This window comes from Ambystoma mexicanum, chromosome 4p (genome assembly GCF_040938575.1).
Source record: "Ambystoma mexicanum isolate Mex_15411 chromosome 4p, UKY_AmexF1_1, whole genome shotgun sequence".
NCBI classification, from domain to species: Eukaryota; Metazoa; Chordata; class Amphibia; order Caudata; family Ambystomatidae; genus Ambystoma; species Ambystoma mexicanum.
In genome coordinates this window covers 1,022,108,463-1,022,128,545 of record NC_090927.1, presented here as the reverse complement: position 1 = coordinate 1,022,128,545, position 20,083 = coordinate 1,022,108,463, and the positions used below count along the sequence as shown (strand labels likewise).

The following is a 20,083-nucleotide window of genomic DNA, read 5'->3' as shown; positions in this document are numbered from 1 at the left end:
CACTGATTGTAAACTCAAGTCGAGAAAGGCAAGGTGAGAAATTAACACCCATCCCTCCAATTGTGAACGGTTCCCCATCACCTGAGAGCAAAAAGGTAACAGCCATGATAAACACAGCTGATGAACTAAAAGGGACTGTCGTTATGGGATGGGAGAGTAATGTTGAATTTCATGGTAAGGCAAGGCTTAACTGCTCCTACTTTATCTCAACTTTGCAAGCTGTTCCGGCCTTGAGATTGATCAGATCCAACGATATTGACTGGATCACACTTGCAACTGTAAACAACAATAGAATGATTTGTAGATACAATTCTCCACTAATCTCAAAATTGATCTGGGAACAAAAGGCGGATCTACTTTCCATAGGTCTAGTACCTACATTATTTTCCAACATCGACGACGCAGAAAGCTTCGTCAATACTCTGATTACTGCAATTCAAACTCCGGCTGTATTAAAAGATCAAGGGGTAGCTTTAGACCTTGATGCGAGTACCCTTACACAATTGATGGCAATTGTATCTGCTCTCAAGGGAATACAATCTGCAGGTACTACCGTAGTCGCACCTAGCTCCAACTCTGGAGCACTAGGACAATCCTAGCTTGGGGGATCTCTTGATTGTGTCCTGGAACTCCTGCGGTCTTAACAACTTCCGGTCATGGATTAACAAAAAGAATCGTCCTCAGCCAGATGTTGTTTTTTTACAGGAAACAATGTGCTGCTTTCCATTCTTAATTGAGGGTTTTTATGTTTTCTCACATGCGGCCTCGCAGGGTCCTATGGGCCGGCCATCAGGAGGAATTGCTATTCTAATTAATACTTTAACCAAATGTGTCGCGAAATATATATGTTGCACTCAAAGCATCATGGCTGTTGAATTATCAGCCATAAATTTGTCTAAAGATGCCCTACTGTTGGTTTGCATTTATTGGAACAAATTGTCTTCTCTTGATATTATCATTGATGAAATGATTTCGCTATTAGTAGCAGCTTTTGCACGAAATTCAGATCTCAAAATAATTGTTGGTGGTGATTTTAATGCATTATGTTATGATTTATCATTAAGTAAAAGGAATCTGGTTCCCAGCCATTCTCCTAATTCTGTACGAAATGGACAAATTTGGCTTGATTTTTTTTTAGAATGGGACATTCAACCAGCTCCTGTATTACTAAATCCATTTAATTTTTCTTGGCACAGGGGTAACTCTAAATCTTTGATCGATTTTTTCTTTGTATCAACATGTTTATATTCCTCTATCAAACCGGTTATTATTTCTGACCCTGAACTTGGGGATCATATGTTAATTTCCCTATCTATTCGACTATTTACTGCTCGTTTTGACGCTATGCCTAGTTTAACTTTACTTGAATCTGATCGACATCTATTATCTATACGATGGAATCCAAAAGTGTGTTGTAAACTGTTGCAAATGATTGCGGCGGATCCGCTCATCTCTACTGACCTCCGTGATTGTCATTTCTCCTTATGTAAAGTTGAAGAGCTTAATACGAAACGTATTCAATTCCACTTATCAAAAATTGCCTTGATTAAAGGCTTCACAACCGAATCTAATCCAAACCACATACATAAATTCAATAAGTTGGTTGCTGACTCAAAAAAAGAGAAGTACAAAAAAATCAGGGAGATCATGAGATCTATATCTCCCTCTCTTTGCAGGTCAATTGCGCTAAATCGAATAAAACAAGTCTACAAAAACAGAATTAAATCTTTGAAAATTTCAATGTACATTACTGATAATCAAAACATGATGTATCACCTACTAAAATATAATACAAGGCAATCTTGGTCATTACTACGCTCTTTAAAATCAGGCCAACAATTTGATCCGCAATGTGTAATTTCTGCTGATGCGTGGACTAACTTTATAACACAAAAATTCAAATTGCCCGATCGTTTTTCTTTTGTCAAAAACTATTATCCAACGTTCATTCGTAATACAAGATCTGGATGGACGGTTAATGACATCACTGGTGTAATCAACAAACTCAATAACTCAAAAGCACCAGGTCCAGATGGGCTCCCTCCGTGTGTGTATAAATCGGATCCCCTTTTTTGGGCACACATCTTAAAGATCCGATTTGATTTGATTTTACAAACCGGAGAAATTCCCGCAACATGGCACTCAGCACATATAATACCTATTTATAAAAAAGGCCCCCCTGAATTGCCATGTAACTATCGCCCCATTGCACTTACTGATGCTTCATCCAAAATCTTCTCTCTTTTACTCCTGCAGGAGCTTCAAACGTATATCACACGTAATAACTTGCTCTCAATATTTCAGGTAGGCTTTAGAAAGCTCATTGGCCGTCCCTTGAATGCAACAATTCTGGCACATCTCCATGCACAGACGAAAAATGCACACATGGGGCCCGTGTATATGGCCAGTCTGGATCTGACAGCTGCATTTGACAGTGTAATTCGAGAAATCCTCTGGGCCAAACTGATCGAAATCGGTATCCCTTATTCGTTGGTTGCACTGATCGCCATGTTGCACCGCAAGACCTCTTATCGAATTTGCTTAAATCGTAATGGTGCCTTAACCAATCCAATCAGCACCGAAATTGGTGTTAAGCAAGGATGCAATATGGCGGCAGTCCTTTTCAACTTATATCTTTATGGGATTGACTCTCTTTGGAAAGATCAGCATGTATTTCCAGCTAAGTTGGGGGCACTTAGGCTTGATTGGATCGGTTTTGCAGACGATCTTCTCTTTTTTGATCGCACCCCGTTTGGCCTTCAGAATAAACTTGATCTATTTGCAAAATTTGCTCACAATCTGAATCTTATAGTTAATCCAACTAAATCTTCAATTCTTACCTTCTATGATGGGCGATGCAAGGTAAATAAATTTTCATGGCTCTTGCAAGGAGTCGAACTTTGCTACACTTCATCCATCCGCTATTTGGGCTATCCAATGATGGACTCTTATTCTTTAAGTATGTGGCAAACATTTCTTAACAATAAAGCCAAAATTTTAGCCGCTCAGATGAAAATCATATTCCACAAATATTGTTTATTCTCTTTATTACCTCTTATTCATTTTTACTTACTCAAAGTTGAACCCTGCTTATTATACCCTTTGGATATATGTTTATATGAAATCGATTCTTTTCTTGATACCATACAGGGAAAAATGTGGAAGTCTACCCTGGGTTTAGCCCAGTCCATACCAAATGTTTTTATATGCCACGAAATCAATCTGCTGCCTCTGTCTGTAAAAAGAAATTGGCGAAATATAAAAAACTATATTAAAATGCTGGACCCTCCGGCAAACTCTTTATATGTTAACTTGAATAAATTACTTGAGAATTCAAGTATTTACTCACTCAAAGTATTCACAAACAAATTAAATGCAATTTTAAATGCTATTAATGAAACCCCTGAAAGTATGACCTTGCTGCTTCCTGCTCAAAAAAAAAAATATGAACTCTACTTTTGGTGTAAGCTTACAGATAAAATGGGAACTTACACATCGTATTCTGAATACAACCAATTTCGCAGAAAGTGGGGTGATCGTGCATTTTATTTGACTCAATTTCCCTCTGCGGTGGGTAGAAATCTTCTAATCCGCTTTCGTTTGAATCAATTTCGAACTCTATCCAAAACAAAAAATTGGAACACATCATTTCAGACCGGCTTTTCTACTGTATGTCGATTTTGTGAAGCTCCGGAAACAGATGAGACACTTAAACACGTGGTCACTGCTTGTCCCTTTTTCTCACCAGTTCGTAAAAAAAACTTCAATTTAAAGGCTCAATTCCAAACAGACATCAGTATGGAAGCACTTTGGAACCGTTGTATGTGTAGTAATAGTTTGTCATTCAATTTGAAATTGATAGAATTATTCTCAATTATTGAAGTTAAACTAAATGAATTTTCTACACTTTCAATATGAGAATTCCAATTTGATATATTAAGCATAAACTGTGGTATGGAAATATTATCCTTACAAATGTCATGTATGTTTTTAACTCATTGTTAAATTGTTATTGTGCTGGATGTTTTAATCTTTATTTTTTTTATTTTAATGATTGTAAAGGTTTGTATAAACCAAACACAATAAAAAAAAAAAATGCAGCCAATTGTACTACAGTGTAAGCTGCTGTGAACAATGATAAAAAGTTACAAGTGATACAAAAGTAATCAAAAGTAGTAACATAGTAAACATGACTAAGTGAAGCAATGTTTCCCAGTACTGAACAGTCTGAAGCACGTATCAGTTTCCCCATAAGATATGAGCAAAGGCCAGTGCAATGAAGCTTAAGGTGTACTGCAACAAGTACAGGTCAGATAAAAAAATAAAGCAAAAGGATTGGGAGTTCCATAAAGATGGAAGGAAAGGTGCAGTAAAAATAAATCTTTCCCAACAATAACTAACTTTGTCTGGCAGGGAAAGCAGGCCTGGCTGCGCTGGGATAAACTCTTGGAGCCCCTGAATAGGGGAGAGAGGATGGGGGGGGGTCTTGCCCTACCTGATCCTGAGGCATACTGGTCGGTGGCACAAGCGTCCTTTTTGCTGCATTGGTATCTTTTAAAACCTGACAGAGCACACGTGCAAATTGAAAGGACGATGGTTGCTCAGTCCCTCCTGAGAGCAGTTATTCTCACTTCGACACAACAAATCTCTAGGGCACGCGATATGGTTGAGCTAACCTGCAGTGCATGGAGGCGGGTGGAGGGCACAATGTGTGGTGATCTTCTGTACTCTCTGCTCTTCCCAATCAAGCATGTGCCGGGGATTCCGCTTACAGGCGAGAAGGTTTTCGTACAATGTATGAACAGGTTGGGACTCGCATGCTGGCAGGATCTTTTTCCTAATGGGCATTTTCTGACTTTGGAGGAATTTAAAGCCAGGGGGGAGGTATCTGCACTAGATGTGTTCCTCTATTTTACACTCTGTGTTTGCTTAAGGGATAGGTTTGCCAGCTTTCCTAAGGAGCTCTCGATGGTGCCTGTTTTGCGTAGGTTAATCAGCTCGGGATTAAAACTAGATTGGTATCTAGGCTGTATGCTACTATGATTGACAGGATGGGCAGAGGATTCTCGGATTAAGTGGGACAAAACCTTGGGTGCCTCTATCTCGGACACGGTATGGAGATACAGCTGCATGCAGATACACAAGGTGGCAATTAACAGCAACTACAAGTTAATTTAGTTTCAATTCCTGCACCAATTCTATCTGACCCCAGTGGACAAATACAGGTTCTTCCCAGAGGCTCCAGATTCCTGCCAGAGATGTAGGGTTTCCCCACCTACTTTTTTGCATCTGGTTTGGTCCTACCCCGAATTCACTCCTTTTGGGTACAAGTGTTCGAACTGATTGGGGGCATTGCGGGAGAGGTTGTGGCCTTAAAACCTGTGATAGCATTGCTGGGTTATATGCTGGTACTACTCAAGCAAGTCAGAAGGCTGTTGAGTTTGCTGCTACTGTTACCGAAGAGGACAGTGGCCATGCTGTGGGGGAGGTGCCGCCCTCCGGAGTATGACCAGTGGAGGTCTGATATTGTGCACTGCCATGAACTGGAGAAAGGCAATGGCGCTTTGGCACACCCAGCCTCTAAACCGAAAGACATTTGGTGTCCGTAAGTAGCTTATCTGCTGTCAACTGCCAGGGATAAATCTGAGGGGTCTGATCGTCCATCAGTCAATGAAGCTGAAATATGATGGGTTTACTCATCTTTTTTCTGTGACCTTTTTCTTGTCATATACCGGATTGCAACAGCGCCTTCAGTAAAGGGTTGGTGGGGATGGAGGGGGTATGGATGTCTGTTATGTAGTACATTTTGTTGAGTTTCAGTTATGCTTTAAAATATCAATAAAAAACAGTTTAAAAAAAAGAAACAAACCAAAGGAAGAAGGTGGTTTCCTATACCCAGAGGCACTGGAGACGTGCCCCTACAACACAGAAGGTAATTGGGACTACTGGAAAGCCAACTGGGACTCATTATAAACTCATAGCAACTTGTCCCAGCACCAATAGTGAAAGTGTGGGTAGCAAGTGGTTAACTTTGAACTGTCTTAATGCAACAAAGGGAAGAGCAGAGAATACATAGAGCGAGAGGAGAAGAATTGTATTACTAATACCCTGGGAAAAGGGGAAAATCACCCCAAAAACAAGAAAGAAGGAGGAGTTGAACTTAAGAGAGAGAGAGAGACACTTGTGTAGTAAAGGCCATAGGGGTGCCAAGGATAAACTTTATACAAGTAAGCGTTCCACAGGAAAAGGTGAAATCTGACCACATGGACAACGAAAGGTCTGGAGAAACAGACACTATACAAGAGCGCATAAAGTTCTCTAAGAAAAAGAGGAGTCATCTCACCAGAGCAAGAAAAGCCCCAGACACAAAAGAGGAGAGAAAGATTGCCAATCCCCTGAGTGAATTACAGAGGTTAATACAAAGAATAATAAGAGGCTATTTAAAAATTGTATATTGAGCAGAACTCTGAAATAGAAAACACCAGCGCAACAGCACAGCCGCCAGGAGAAGAGAGTCATTTTCCTGGCCTTAGTTGAATATAACAGTCGTTGGGTCAGTTAGGTTAGTTTTGTACAGCGGACTGATTGCTTTGGACATTTATTCACAACTGACGAGCACCTTAGTTAGTGAAGTAGGTAGAGAGCACCCAATAGTGATAGGGAAAGATAGATCTTCTTTTTATTCTTTAATACACATTTGGTCAAAATGTCCTCAGCGTGTCAGTGTCCCTCTTCTGACCCACCATATAACCCAATCTAAAAACACATTGCTCAGTGTGTTGCTGGAAATGCATCGCAGGGACAGGGCCTCCGTATCCTTGTCCTTTACTGCTTTTCATCATGTGTTCTGTCGTGTTTTCCGCACAGGAGTTCATGTGGGACTCCTGGCGGTGCAGCTCGCTTTCTTTTGGTTTGGTGAACGGACCCGTGGGATACCCTTATGGCACCTATGGGTGGGGGTACAACCCTGTGCCCCTAGTGTATTTTTGGGCACCTGTGGGTGGCCCGCAGAGCAGGGTATGGGCTGGTGGCAGCTCCATGCTGAAATGGACAGGTGCGCGGAGTATCCTCCATTTTGGGATACCCCGGCCCTGCCATTGGGATCAGTTGATTCCTGATGGAAAACAAGATGGCCCCGGTGGCCTCTTGCTTTCTATTACCCATTACCTTGTTTTCCCAAAGTCCTGGGACGCCCTGACTCTGTCCCTTCCCCCTGACTGGCTGTTGGATGGAAGTGCCATATATGGTGTTGTTGTGAAGGCCCGGCCAGACTAGCTGGAGCCTTCCCGGTGATGTATGTTGTGGGTACTTCCTGTGAGTGGGACCTGGGTGAATAGAGTGTGTTACGAATATGCATTCTGTGTTGTGGGTGTCTAGTATCTGGTGGTTGACACAATGACTGAGGCAACCCTGCCTGAAACCGGTATGAATGCAGTTTGGAGTGTTGAATGGCTCGGTACTTGTCCCAATACACATAAATTGTTGTGAGTGTCTGGAGAGAAGTGAATGGCCTGAATACCTCGTGTGCCTGATTGGCTCCCTGCCTGCATGAATGCCCGTAGTCGTGATTGGATGCTTGAGTGTGACCCAGCGGAATGAATGGGAGATCAACAGTATATCTGGAGACCTCTCACTGCTAGGAATCGTGTTCAGAAGCTGAAGTCCACTACGACGAGTAACTGGAGCAACTGAAGCTTGACCTTGAAGCCCTGCTGGACGAGAAGAATTGCTGTTGCTCTCCTTCACAATCTGAAAGCTGTTGTGCCTCCAAGGACTGACCCAGAGAGGACCTGGTAAGGCGCCCTCTTCCCGAGCTACGAGGGACCATCGTGCACAGCTGATCTTTGCCAACGCTCCCTGGTAGACAGACCTTCGACAGGCTGCCGACCCGATATGGGGACTGCTGCGGAACTCCAAGGAGAAGCACCCGGACTGTTGTCCGCCACTGTCGACGACCGCCGTCGCCGACCGGAGCCGCCGTGCCTAAGAACTTCAATTCATCATCGAACGCTCTCGCCTGCATCGTCATCCGCTTGTCTCCCGCTGGAGAAGGCCCGACCGTCGGCGTGCCGAGGAGTATCCACCGGTGGGTTTCCCGCCAGCTCCAGACCGCAGAGATGCGGACGACTCGACGCCCTTGCTGGGCCACAGTTCTTCATCATCTCTTTGTGGTCCAGAACTATCGTCACCAAGGTGCCCCGCACACCTCTTCCTTGCAGGACGCCAACGCTCTGTCGTCGACGAGCACCGCTAGGAACGAAGCTGTCAATTCCCTGCCGTAGTTCACCCTGTTCACCGTCGGACGTTCGACGATCCGTGACTCCCGCATTAAAGGGAGGGCACTCAAGAAGGGCCGTCGATTCCCTGACACCGAACGCCAAGTTCCCCGACACCTCTCGACGATCCGTGGCTCCCACCTGAAAGGGAGGCACTCAAGAAGGATCGGTCGGTGCATCGTCGGAGAACTCTACTCCACCAGGTAGATTGGGGGGGGGGGGGGGTAAAACCTTAATAGGAACAAGTGAGACTATTGAACATATGGACTGGGCTTGTGCGATATATCTTTATTTACAGGTTGCCCAGGTGTGGGGGATCTCCACACAGAACTGTGCCTAGTGGTAGGGGTCAGTATTCTGCCTATTGTTTCAACCCCCTTGCGTTCCTTCCTATCTTTATTACTGGTTTACTCGTTATTGATCTGTGTGACATTTTAACCGTACAGTTGATGCACTTTAATGAGATTCGTTAACATAAGTGGTACCACTTTAGAATTGTATATATTTATCATTATTGACTTCCAAGTAGAAAGTGCGTTATTGTGATCGTGTACATACCTTTGAATATTAATTATATAAAGACTGTGTTTTCAGTAATAGTGTATGTGGACATTCCTTTGTGGGGGTTCGGGGACTACACTGTACTTAAGAACCAGCCTGCATCACCTCCTGAGAAGCTAGGCCTTGATTGCTCGACCACGTACCAATAATAGAGAATCTTGGCTGGGGTCCTCTGTGCCTCTCCTCTACCATATAGAGAGCGGAAGTACAGACACCCCCTACCAGTCTTTACACTCAGTAACCTCTTTGTCAATAATAAATATCTCTGGCTCCTTGTTAGGCAGAAACCTGTGCAGTTCCCTTGGGGACCACTGCAAAAGATTTAAGACTACAGGTATAGCAGTAAACCCACTTGGTAGCAGTCCGCACCACCCAGATTTACCTGGTAGCTGTGGCTGAGCAGTCAGACTTCCCTCAAGAAGAGTTAGGCAGCATGCAAAGTATACACAATATGTACTCAGGTACAATAGCACAAGCAAACACTGACCAGAGCTTGGTTTCAAAAGTATATAGTTATTTATTTATCAAACACACATAAGTTGAAATCACTCTAGCAAAATATAGTAAAAACACTTCAAACACAGTTATAATGAAAGCAGTTTCAACCCTTACTCCTATCTAGACAACTCTAGGTTAACACCACATAATTAAAACAGAGGTGAGCGCTTAACGTTAGATGACACTCTAGTAGGTTAAAGAAAGGGGGTAAAAAGAAACAGAAATGGGTTAAACACACCACTCTAAGGTCCAGAACACTTGCAATAGGCTCAAAGAAGCACGAAGTCACAGGTGAGCAAAAGTCACTAGGCAGGGCCCACACTTAGAGTAGCCGGAGCGAAAATGTGCCCAAGATCACACTGTTATTAGGGATTCAAAGTCTTGCAAAAGAGTTCGGACAAGAGTTAGAGAGGCTCAGAAAGTTTAGCCAGAGTGTCCCAGGCAATCCCAGGATCGAAAGCCGAGGGTTAAAACTACCTCGTACAGTCGGTGGCAAGGGAAGCCAGGCGGAACACGGTACCTTTAAGCGGAAAGGATCCTCCAGCGGTGGCAGTTGTTCCAGGCAGTGGCAGCAAGGCTCGACGTCGGTCAGGGGAGAAGAAGATCTCGCTGAAGAGCAGAAGAAGAAGGTTGTTGCACTGCCCGGGAAGAAACCAGCCGCGGAGTCCTCCGGTTAAAGGGTTGTACCGACTTTCGCGGTTGGGGTAAAAGTGGTGGGGTTCCGGTTGCCGGGGTGCTTGGCACTGGCAAGGCGGCCACGGGATACCTCGAAGAACGGAAAGAAGGTGAAAACTGGTTGTCCCCACCAGTCAAGGGAAGGAGCCACTCCGTTAAGAGTTCTCCTCGGTCGTTGGAAAAAGTGGTGAGACGGTTCAGCAGGGCTCCACCGGGTGGTGTCGTCGAAGCAGGTCGGCTCAGCTCTTCCCTCGTCGGATTCTTGGTCCTGTGGCGACTTCTGAAGTTCCAGTCCCCAAAGCCCTGCTTTTATGCAGCAAACCCCCATTCACCCAGCCTAGCTGTCACTCAAACATGCTAAGTGGTGAGCCGGCCGGCTCACCACTTGGGCCAATCAGGACGGAGTGCGACTTGAGTTACCAAGGTAACTCAGTCCAGGGTGCCTAAATCCCCCTCCACCCCTCCTAAGTACCCCAGACAGAGTGGCACCACTTTGGAGGGCTTCTGTGGAGAAGCCCGCCAAAAGTGGAACAAAGGGCTCCACTTTGGGTCAGAGTTACAGAGGCGAACGCCAACGCCATTTTAGAATCAAGTTTTGGCAAAAAGTCCCAACCGGAGTTATAATAATAAATATATAAACCGGCGGTATGTTTAAGGCTACCGTAAATAAATAATTAAATGTGTTAGCCTAAAACAATGGGAAATCCCATAGGGAAATATTCGCGGTTGAATATAAAAAGTAGTTTCCACTGCCACCAGCCAAAACTCGATCAGGGGGGACGGAGACGTGCCCCCTCGACTAACAGACCCTGGGGCAATCGAATTGCCCCAGCCAGTACGTCCACAATATGATGGTTTGTACTGGTTCTGTTCAGGATTCAAGACTAGCAAGGTCTTTGGTGACTTTACATGCCCTGGGAGACAGTAGTCAGTCCCAGGGTATGGAGTCTATGTTGGGGAGTCCCTAGGACACCCCTGGGTCACGGCACAGAGGGTGCTGTGTAACCCACATCACAAAAATACATGAGGCCCTATGGAGTAAAAGACCCCATAGCCCATTCAACACAAGGTTTAACCAAGAAAACACACTTCAACATGCCCAAGAGTGAGGGTAAAAAGAGTCTCACTCTTGGCAGGAGAAAAAAAGAAACCCCAGAAATCCAGCAAAGCTGCTGGGGGACTCACTAGGTAGGGAAATTCAGCCTAACCAGAGAATTCTCCCTAACACTCCTTGCATGGGCTATCTGTTAATGGGTGATGGTGTTCCAAGGGTGCATAGCCAATTCATTGTATTTTGTAAGAAAAATATGAATATACATTCTTCTTGGGGTTCACAATCAAGCCCTTGCCGGATTGAATCCTACCTCGCCTATTCACGGTCTCCTGGAGCAACACCTCTCAACTCCCTCCTCTAACTGTTGGTGTCCCACAAGGCTCTGTCTTGGATCCTCTCCTGTTTACACTCTTGGTGCACTTATATCCTCCTTTGGGTTCTTGTGTCAACTCTTAGCGAATGGCACTCAGAGCATCTTCTCTTTTCCTAAACTCTCCTCTGTATTCTCTGTCAAAATGTCCAACTGTCTCTCTACCATTAATTATTGGATGGCTTTGCACTCTCTGATGTTAAACTCTACCAAAACAGAGTTGTTCTTCTCTGGCAAATACTGTCTCATCTCTTCCTCTGCCTTTCCAGTTCCTACCTGACACTCTTCCCTACTCTTCTTCAGCCAGTACCCTTGGCATCATCTATGACCCTTCTCACACCTTCTCAAATTTCATCTCCAAAACTGCAACAGGGCTAGCATTGTTCAGCTAAATATTAGGAAAATCAAGTACCTCCTTCATTTCAACACTGCCAAGCATCTCCTAACCACTTTTGTCTTCTCTAAACTGGACTACTGTGTCAGCATCCTCTTTGGTCTCCCCAACTATGCTTTCTGTCCTCTTGACAAGACCATTAACTTTGATATCAAGACTCTGTTTGAACTCCCTCACTTCACACCTACTACTTCCTCGTACCATCACCAGGCTGGGTGGCAGACTATACAAAACAGGGCCAGATTTAAATGTTTTCTCCTTGTTCACAAATCTATCTACGGTAAGGCACCAGTGTATCTATCCTCCTCTATCCAACTCTACAAGCCTTAATGTAATCTTCACTTTGCCTCCTCGACTACCCTTGTGGCATCTCGCCCACCAAGAGCTTCCTCTTGCTTCCGCTCTTTCTCTCTTCTTGCTCCACTTGCATGGAATTCTCTTTCCCCGGCCATCCGGTAACACAGTCCACATGTTTTTTATTTTTCAAAGCCAAGCTAAAAGCCTACCTCCTTGCCTCAGAGTTACCCTCTTAACCTACCTCTCATCTGCCTTCTACGTTACATGTTCCCCTCTCTTCTAATCTGCCAATGTCCCTCTCTTTCTCTGCCTCTACTCTAGAACTTTACCCATTATGGTCACATCCCGATCACAGCTGGCCGTACTGCCCATATGCACTTAAAAATGTCTAATGTTGGTTGTCCTTAACATATGTATGCCCAGTTATGTAATGTCCCCGGTGACTGTTCCACTTACTCCCCTCCACAATCTGATTGGAATTTCTCTCAAACTCACTCCATTGTAAGAAGCTCACTGCTTCCTTTCAAATCTGATTTCTTATCTACTGTACTTCCTTTTATGCTCAAAAGCACATTGTTCCTCTCTGTGTAGATATACATACATAAATAGTTTAAACACAGCAGTTCCGAATTTCTTCCAATGTAGAGTTTATTTACAACATAATTCAGACATGGATTGTTTGTGCTTTCTGGCTCTCTTCCAGGGCTCTTATATTGTGCACTGATGCTATTTAGTTTGGGGAATGGGGTTTCAATATTTATTTTACCAGCTTGATAACCATTAACCAGAGTCCTGTAGTATTTAGATTTTCACAATAATTTCAACTAAAAAAAAGCTATTTTAAAAGGGAAAAGGTTTCAAAAGTTAATAAAAAATATCAAGATGCGCTGCAGATCAGATCGAGAAAGGCTAGGACTATATATGTGGGAGGTATTCCCGATAAAGTACAAAGAAAATAAGTTAGCAAAGGAAGAATACATGATTAAAATATACATTTTTGAGAAACATGTTTTCACATGGAACCCTTGGCTCGGATGTGGTAACAAATAAATCAACTTTGACTTAATGTTGAGCAACCTGTGACACAGGAAGTTAACAGGAGGATAATGTTGTTACTGGACAATACAAACGGACGAAAAACCAGTCCTAGAATACTCAAATCGAGGAACAATGTAAAGTTAGTATCGGTTAGGAAGGCAGAACACATGTCCCTGGATAGAGAGAAACTATTCCTCTTTATCAGTACACCTTTGAAGGTATCCAATAAAGGTGCTGAATACCCAGAGAATATATGCCACTGGTATGAGTGACCAAATGTCGATACTCAAGCAGCTTTGAAAAGTTGCAGCTGCACTCTGTCACAAGGTCACCTGGGGATTCTAATGAACTGTGTCTGATTTGCCCATAGGAGAGCTGGCTGAAGCGCAGAGAGTTTTTACCATACCCCAGAGTCCACCATATGTCAAAAATTAGGAAGTGGGGAGCATTCTTGCTCTTACTCTGGAGACAATTCTCAACAAGATACGATCAAGGCAAACATAATTGGGCTAAGGGCTTTGTCACCAAAGGCTCCATCCAATAACTTGCAACAGCGTCGTAAGAAGAGCTTACTTTCCAACATTCCTATTTAACGAGCACAATGTTATTGCCACACTTTGCCAAGTTGACATTGACCACCTTCATCATTAGATGTACGCTGCAAGGCACAGAAATGCCCTGAACAGGGCTATAAACCTGCTAGCTGGTCAGATAGCCACATAAAGTGCTTCCTGCTAATATCTTTGATCAACCTGCAAATCCTAGGATTGAATTCCAGCAGGGCCGAATTATCCTTCATTCTTCCAAGGGTAAACAGTTGGGTACTGTTAAATTGGAAAAGCTGTTATTGATATAACTTCTAAATACTGTGGCAACTGTGGTAGCATGCACATCATATATTAAACAAGTTATTAACAGTATAGTAAAAACATTTTTTGATGGCAATCTCACATTTGAATGAAAATAAGTTGCTAACAGGGGGACAAATCAAGTAGGCCCCGTCAAGAAGCCCCATTTAAGCAGTGTCACCCCTGGCTATGCGAGTCCACATCCAAAGCAGCAGCACTCTATCCATGGAAATCTCAACACTCATGAACAGTTTTAGGAAATCATACTTTTCCGAATGACGAATCCAGAAAGCCGGCGCCTCCCTTTGGTATTCATTTAAAAGACGAATCTGTGGACATGACATAAAAGAATATATATTAATAACGTTAAAATGTTAGATAGCAAACCTTCTATGAGTTATTTGTTAGAAGGGATCATTTTAGCCATTGTGGTAAAAGAAAGAATGATATATGTTGTACACATGGACTAGAGTAGAAGGGACGGGATGGCAAAGCTTTCAATGAAACCCAGCTTTCTTTTTGGATCTTATTTCACCTTAAGGAAATCTGTTAAACACAGAATTGACTTAGGGACACAATGCAAAATGGAAAGGAGAGAAACAATATACATTTCCATATCATTTTGGTCCCACCTTTAAGGGCAGCCCGGCACCAACACGTCATTATCTGAAAAATATTGACAGCACCCCCAGACTCGTCTTTGACTTGTTAAGTGTTGTCAGTGAGTTATGACTGTGGTTTCCGAGGCACAGAGAGCGATTATAGAGCAACACAGCCACACCTCACTGAGGACACCCAAACAAGGTAGAAACATGTGTCTCGAATTGCTGGTGGTATACATTTTCAGAGGAGAGTTGCCTACTAGGTAGTTCAGAACCGCCTTTCGTGTGACCAGACTTATATGAAAATGAATAGGTGATCTCTAATAAGGCACAGCGAGTTAAATTTGATAGTAGGCACCATCTCAAAGCACTGGTTACTGGACTGTGTGTGTTCTTAACAGAAGGGCACTCACATTCATGGCAGAAAAGTAATTTGACACACTTTTCTAACCTCTGACTAACAACAAGCCTCCCACTGAACATGAATGAAAAGAAAAAAAGACCAACCTTCTTCATCAAACAAACAGTTTCCGGATGCGTTATGTCTACACCAGAGGAAAGAGTTGGAATGTGGGTTTCTCCAGATAAAAAGAATATCTCCAAATGTTTGGCTGAAAATAGTAAAACATGTGAACTGAAAGATCAATTGCTTCTTTTCGGTTTCTGTATAACTTACTACATGAAAAACGCTCAATTTCTGAAAAACAAATCAAACGTAATTCTTTTCTGAAACTAGTCCAGACAATAATTCTACATGAGGTCAGTTGTTATACCATCTGTTGGTCCAGCAAGTAAAGAACACAATGTTATTTTAAATTAACTTCAAGATCACTCAGGTCAATTTTCTTCATTACCTCCCTCATCGCCTTCCTTACTTAAAACACAAGGTTTTCGCTCCGTGTCACCATACCACATTTCCAAGACCAACAATGCAATAGCAGTATTCTCACTCTCTTCCTGCCTCCATCATCTGATCAAAAAAATAGTAGGGCTCTTGGAGGACGTCCTGTGTCTATTTCTGCTTGAACTGATCTTTTTCTGTTTCCACTGATGGACAAGGAAAACATTTGCAGCAATGTGTGCTGTCACGCTGATGATTCTGGGAGCTTAGGCCAAAGGATCCCCTGTTGTAGACATTGGTGGAGCCCTTGTCCTCAGTCAAGGAGTAGGTTGGAGGTAAATATGCAGGGCTGACTACAGCGGCATTAGAAATTGGTTGGCGGTGTGGTATATCACTTCAGTCTTATGGCACAGGACCGGAGTCATCAGCAAGGAAACCCAAGAACATGGAACGGCTAAATAAGTGAATGACTGGGCACTGCAATAGGTACATCATGGATAAATGTGGTTGTAATTTGAAAAGAGGAAAGCACTCCCAAAGGGCTAGATAGCCATGTCATAAGTGGCTGAGTAAAAACTGTCCTTAGCCTTACTGATTGCATTAAATGGTGCCTTGTTCTAATGGAGCGAGAATTCCCTGGGCCTGCCATGAGCATTCCCGCTCAAGGGCTTCCACTATGAGATCCTGCACGGATAAAGAAAAGCTAGCAAAGAGACCTCCCTAACTAGGGCTGCCATGTTCTAAAGCCAAGCACCAGTCTATCCTAGACAACACAAGTGCAGCCCCTCTGGAACAATGCAGGAGAATCAAGTTCTAGAGGAGACGGATGGGCTGGTGCGGATCCCAAAACAAAAGGAAGCTGTATTTCAAAGTAAGACGCCAGGTGCTAGTGATTTCTTGCTGCTAATTTGCATTTTCTTGTACAGGAAATAGGTGCAAACGAGGGAGAGTACTGGTTGAAGAGATCCATGTCCAGTCCATTCTGTAACTTCTAGTCTTGAGATCAATTCACAAGGTCCTAAAAGCAGAATCGAAGGCCCCATAAAAGGCGTTGTTGCTGCCACATATTATGTCAAAGCACTACCCATGTAGGGTGCAGAAGATGAGATGGGAGAAAAGGTCAATTTTTCCGTAGTTCTGAAATTTGGCAGGAAAAGCCTCCATTACTGCAGAAGATGTTCATCATCATCATCATGTTTATTTCCGAATTGTATAAAACATTCTATTAAAATGGTACAAAATATAAAACATGTTCAATCACAGTATACATTACACCCTCCATGTTTTCATCACTTTAGATTAACAATCATACCATTCCTTTATTCAATTAATGTTTCTGAGCAGACATTTCCTCATATAAAGTGCAGATTTTAAGTACATCAGCAGGGACCAACCCACCCAAGGCGAGTCCGCCCATAATAACTACATCAAGGAAGGTCGATACTGAGCAATGCCCCTTTCAGATAGCAATGGACCCAACACAGAGCTTCTCACATTAACATATGCAGGACAAAAAAATACCAAATGGGCCAAGTCCGCACATAGAGGTCAAGACAGATTGCCATTCTCACTGGACCAAGCCGCCACCAATACCGCCCATAATTGGACAACATCAAACGTGCCCTAGTTATAAGTACACGGTCTGCAGAGATTCTGCCCACAACAAGTATTTCTGTATACCTGGGGACATAATGATCATAAACCCTCTATTCTTTGGTTTCAACAGCTCCATAGTTTCTCTAGTGGTCTTGACATATTCATAAGAACGGGCAGTCTACAGCTTTACCTCACCACGAGAGAGAACATTAGAAGGTGGAAATAAATGTGTAATGTTAATGGCCCTCAGTTGTTTCTTAATATGGCATAGCCATGGAACTTTACCCACAACATCCTTAGATATCATAAAAGTAATCAACTCATGGGTGAGGTTAGCTCTCCCATTACTCCAAAATCTTAACCAATGAGTGATAGGCTGCAGGGAAACCACATCTCCAATTGGCCTTCAGCCCAACTCCATTTACACACACACCAAAATCTGGCGCTGATGGTGGCAGGCCCAGTATTTTCTTGAAAAAGTGATTTTCCACAGTTTGGATAGGGGAAACATTCGAATAACCCCACAGCTTCATCCCAAAGCTGCTTTACCATTATACAATTTGAGTATCATGTCGACTGGCCTGGCCCTGAGCTTTACCAAAGCTATTAAGACCCCTCCCAACGCTTGTTTAAAACAGACAGGCTGTTTTGTAATATGGGCTGGGGCACAAAAACTAGAATAGAATCGGACCCCCAGGTAGTCGAAATAATCAACCCTGGGGAATCACACTGCTCATACAGTACATGGCCCTGAATTTGACCTTTCGCCTCCCCTTCCATCAGGCCATCACTGCTGTCTTTGTGGCATTTACCGCTAGGTCAAGACCACCCATAAAGCAAACGTAGTCAGAGATGAGGCGATGCAAGGCTCTGGGAGTACGGGCCATGAGCACGGTGTCATCCGCATAGGAGGACCAGGAAAGATCGTCCGCCCAGCTTGGGCACATCAGGAGAAGAATTTAAAAGGGCTTTTTGGAGACCATTCACATATAGGCAGAAAACAAGCGGCGCCTGGACACATCCCTGGCGCACTCCTAATTCCACCACAAATGAATCTGTGCAGTGCCCGTTAGCCCCACTCCTAACACTAACCCTTTTTTGAGACTAGCCAAAAGGCATACTAGGCAGTACATGGATCCGAGCACATCCCACAGCTTGGAACGATTCACCTTGTCGAAGGCCGTGCTCAGATCCATGAAGGCCAAACAAATGGGTTCTTCCTTAATGTAAATGGAGTGTGGAGGTAAAGATTAAGAGACTGTTCAGCCATTCCCAGCCCCGGATGGAATCCCAACTGCACAGGGGAAAGTACACCACTGTTTGTTACCCACTCCTCAAGGCGGGCCAAAACCGCACGGCCCAAAATCTTGAAAATAGTGTCCAACAACGATATCGGCCTATATTAGACAGGCGGCGCCCGAGGTGCCGTTTTATAGATCGGATGGATAACTGCGCTGGACCATGAGGGCGGCATTCCACCCCCTGCACAGATGGCATTCAAACCCTGGGTCAGCACCGCAGCCCAGAGATCCGGAGCCATAGTGAACAGATCTGCCGGGATATTATCAGTGCCTGGTGCCCGGTTGGAACGTTGACATCCCATGGCTATCCTGATTTCATCCACTGTGAACACAATCGTAGCGCCATCACCTCCTATATTTAAGGCTCCCTGAGTGCCTACATCTTCAATGCTACAACCTTTCAGACCCTTGGCAGGCACTATATAGGGATGAAAAATGGTGCAGCCAGGCCTTATTTGGCACATTATTAACTAGTAATTAATGGTTACATTCATAGAAAGGACCACACTGCGATTTCCCAGAAAAATTTAGAATCATTGTTCCTTGAGGCGGCAATCCAAGAAGCCCAAGCCTCATCTTCAATATCCCTTTTCCTTTTAGCGAAGACCTTCTTATAGCAAGACCTAGCATTAACAATAATGTTTTTGGGGACCCCAGGGGTTCTTAAGGTTAGGGGAATTTTTGTCTTTGCTCTAGTGCAATCAGAGTCGAAGCATCCAGCACTCACTACTCCCTTTATTTTACTTGCAACCTGGGTAACCACAAGGGAGAGATTGGACAGCAATGATAAAAACTCACTCACAGTGGAAACAAGGTAATGACCCTGACAAAAAACTTTCTAATTCACATGGACTTGATTGGGCTGCCTTTCTTAATAAGTCATCCTTCATATGATGCTTCCATCTGAGTCTTTGCCTAGGGGTAATTAAGAGACATCTCGGGGAGATACATCTGTCCCGGCAGATAGCCCTTGATACCAACTGAATATCGAGCCTGATATTCTCCACCACCTTAAACTCCACCAACTGGCCCCAAAATGTAATTGGTATACAGAAGTAATCTAGGGTAGCGCTGCCCAGCGCAGTTGAGAAGGTTACCCTACCTGGAATAACTGCACCAAATCGGCCAATTACAGATCGCATTCCCAATCATATAGATAATGCCATAACCTCTGCCCCTCCGCACATAGCCGCCGGTCCATCATACCAGGAGATGGAATCCCAGCCACCACATCTTCCATGTCATCACACAGCATATAACCAGGCACTCCACCAAGTTTTGCATTAAAATTACCCCCAGAACTAGGCACAAATTCCCCATATACATCAGGCTGGTATACTCCATCAGAACTAAGGCCAGAGTATCCAAGCATTTCTGCTCATATTGCGAGCGCGGGCTGTTATAAAAATTAACCACCAGCAAATCAGCCGAACCTTGTCTGTAGATTTTTACTATTAGTCTACAGGAGGCAGGCGACTTCATTGCCACCAGCTCACCAACCAAACGTGCCATGACTAAGATACACAGACCCCCAAAAGTCCACCCTCTCCTGTTTCTCTGGGTCTTCTCCACATAGGAGACAAAACCATCCACAATGATTTCATCCTGTTTCCAAGTCTCTTCGAGCAAGATATTATCAATTTCCTTAAAACTCTGCTGAATCTCCAGACATGCCATTCTAGTATTTGCTCCAGCCACATTCCACGACAAGAACAAGATTTGCTCATTCTGT

At 43.7% G+C, this 20,083-nt stretch overlaps 1 protein-coding gene across 3 annotated transcripts in view; it reads right to left on the bottom strand.

Moving 5' to 3' along the window:
* Positions 1 to 20,083, bottom strand: part of TBC1D32 (TBC1 domain family member 32) — a 2,506,374-nt gene that overhangs the window by 1,979,559 nt on the left and 506,732 nt on the right. For all 3 annotated transcript variants that reach the window (XM_069606604.1, XM_069606605.1, XM_069606606.1), the window contains 2 exons: positions 15,121 to 15,224; positions 14,279 to 14,340 (listed from right to left, as the gene is read on the bottom strand). In XM_069606604.1, coding sequence (XP_069462705.1) covers positions 14,279 to 14,340; positions 15,121 to 15,224 — 166 coding nt within the window. The remainder of the gene's footprint in view (positions 1 to 14,278; positions 14,341 to 15,120; positions 15,225 to 20,083) is intronic.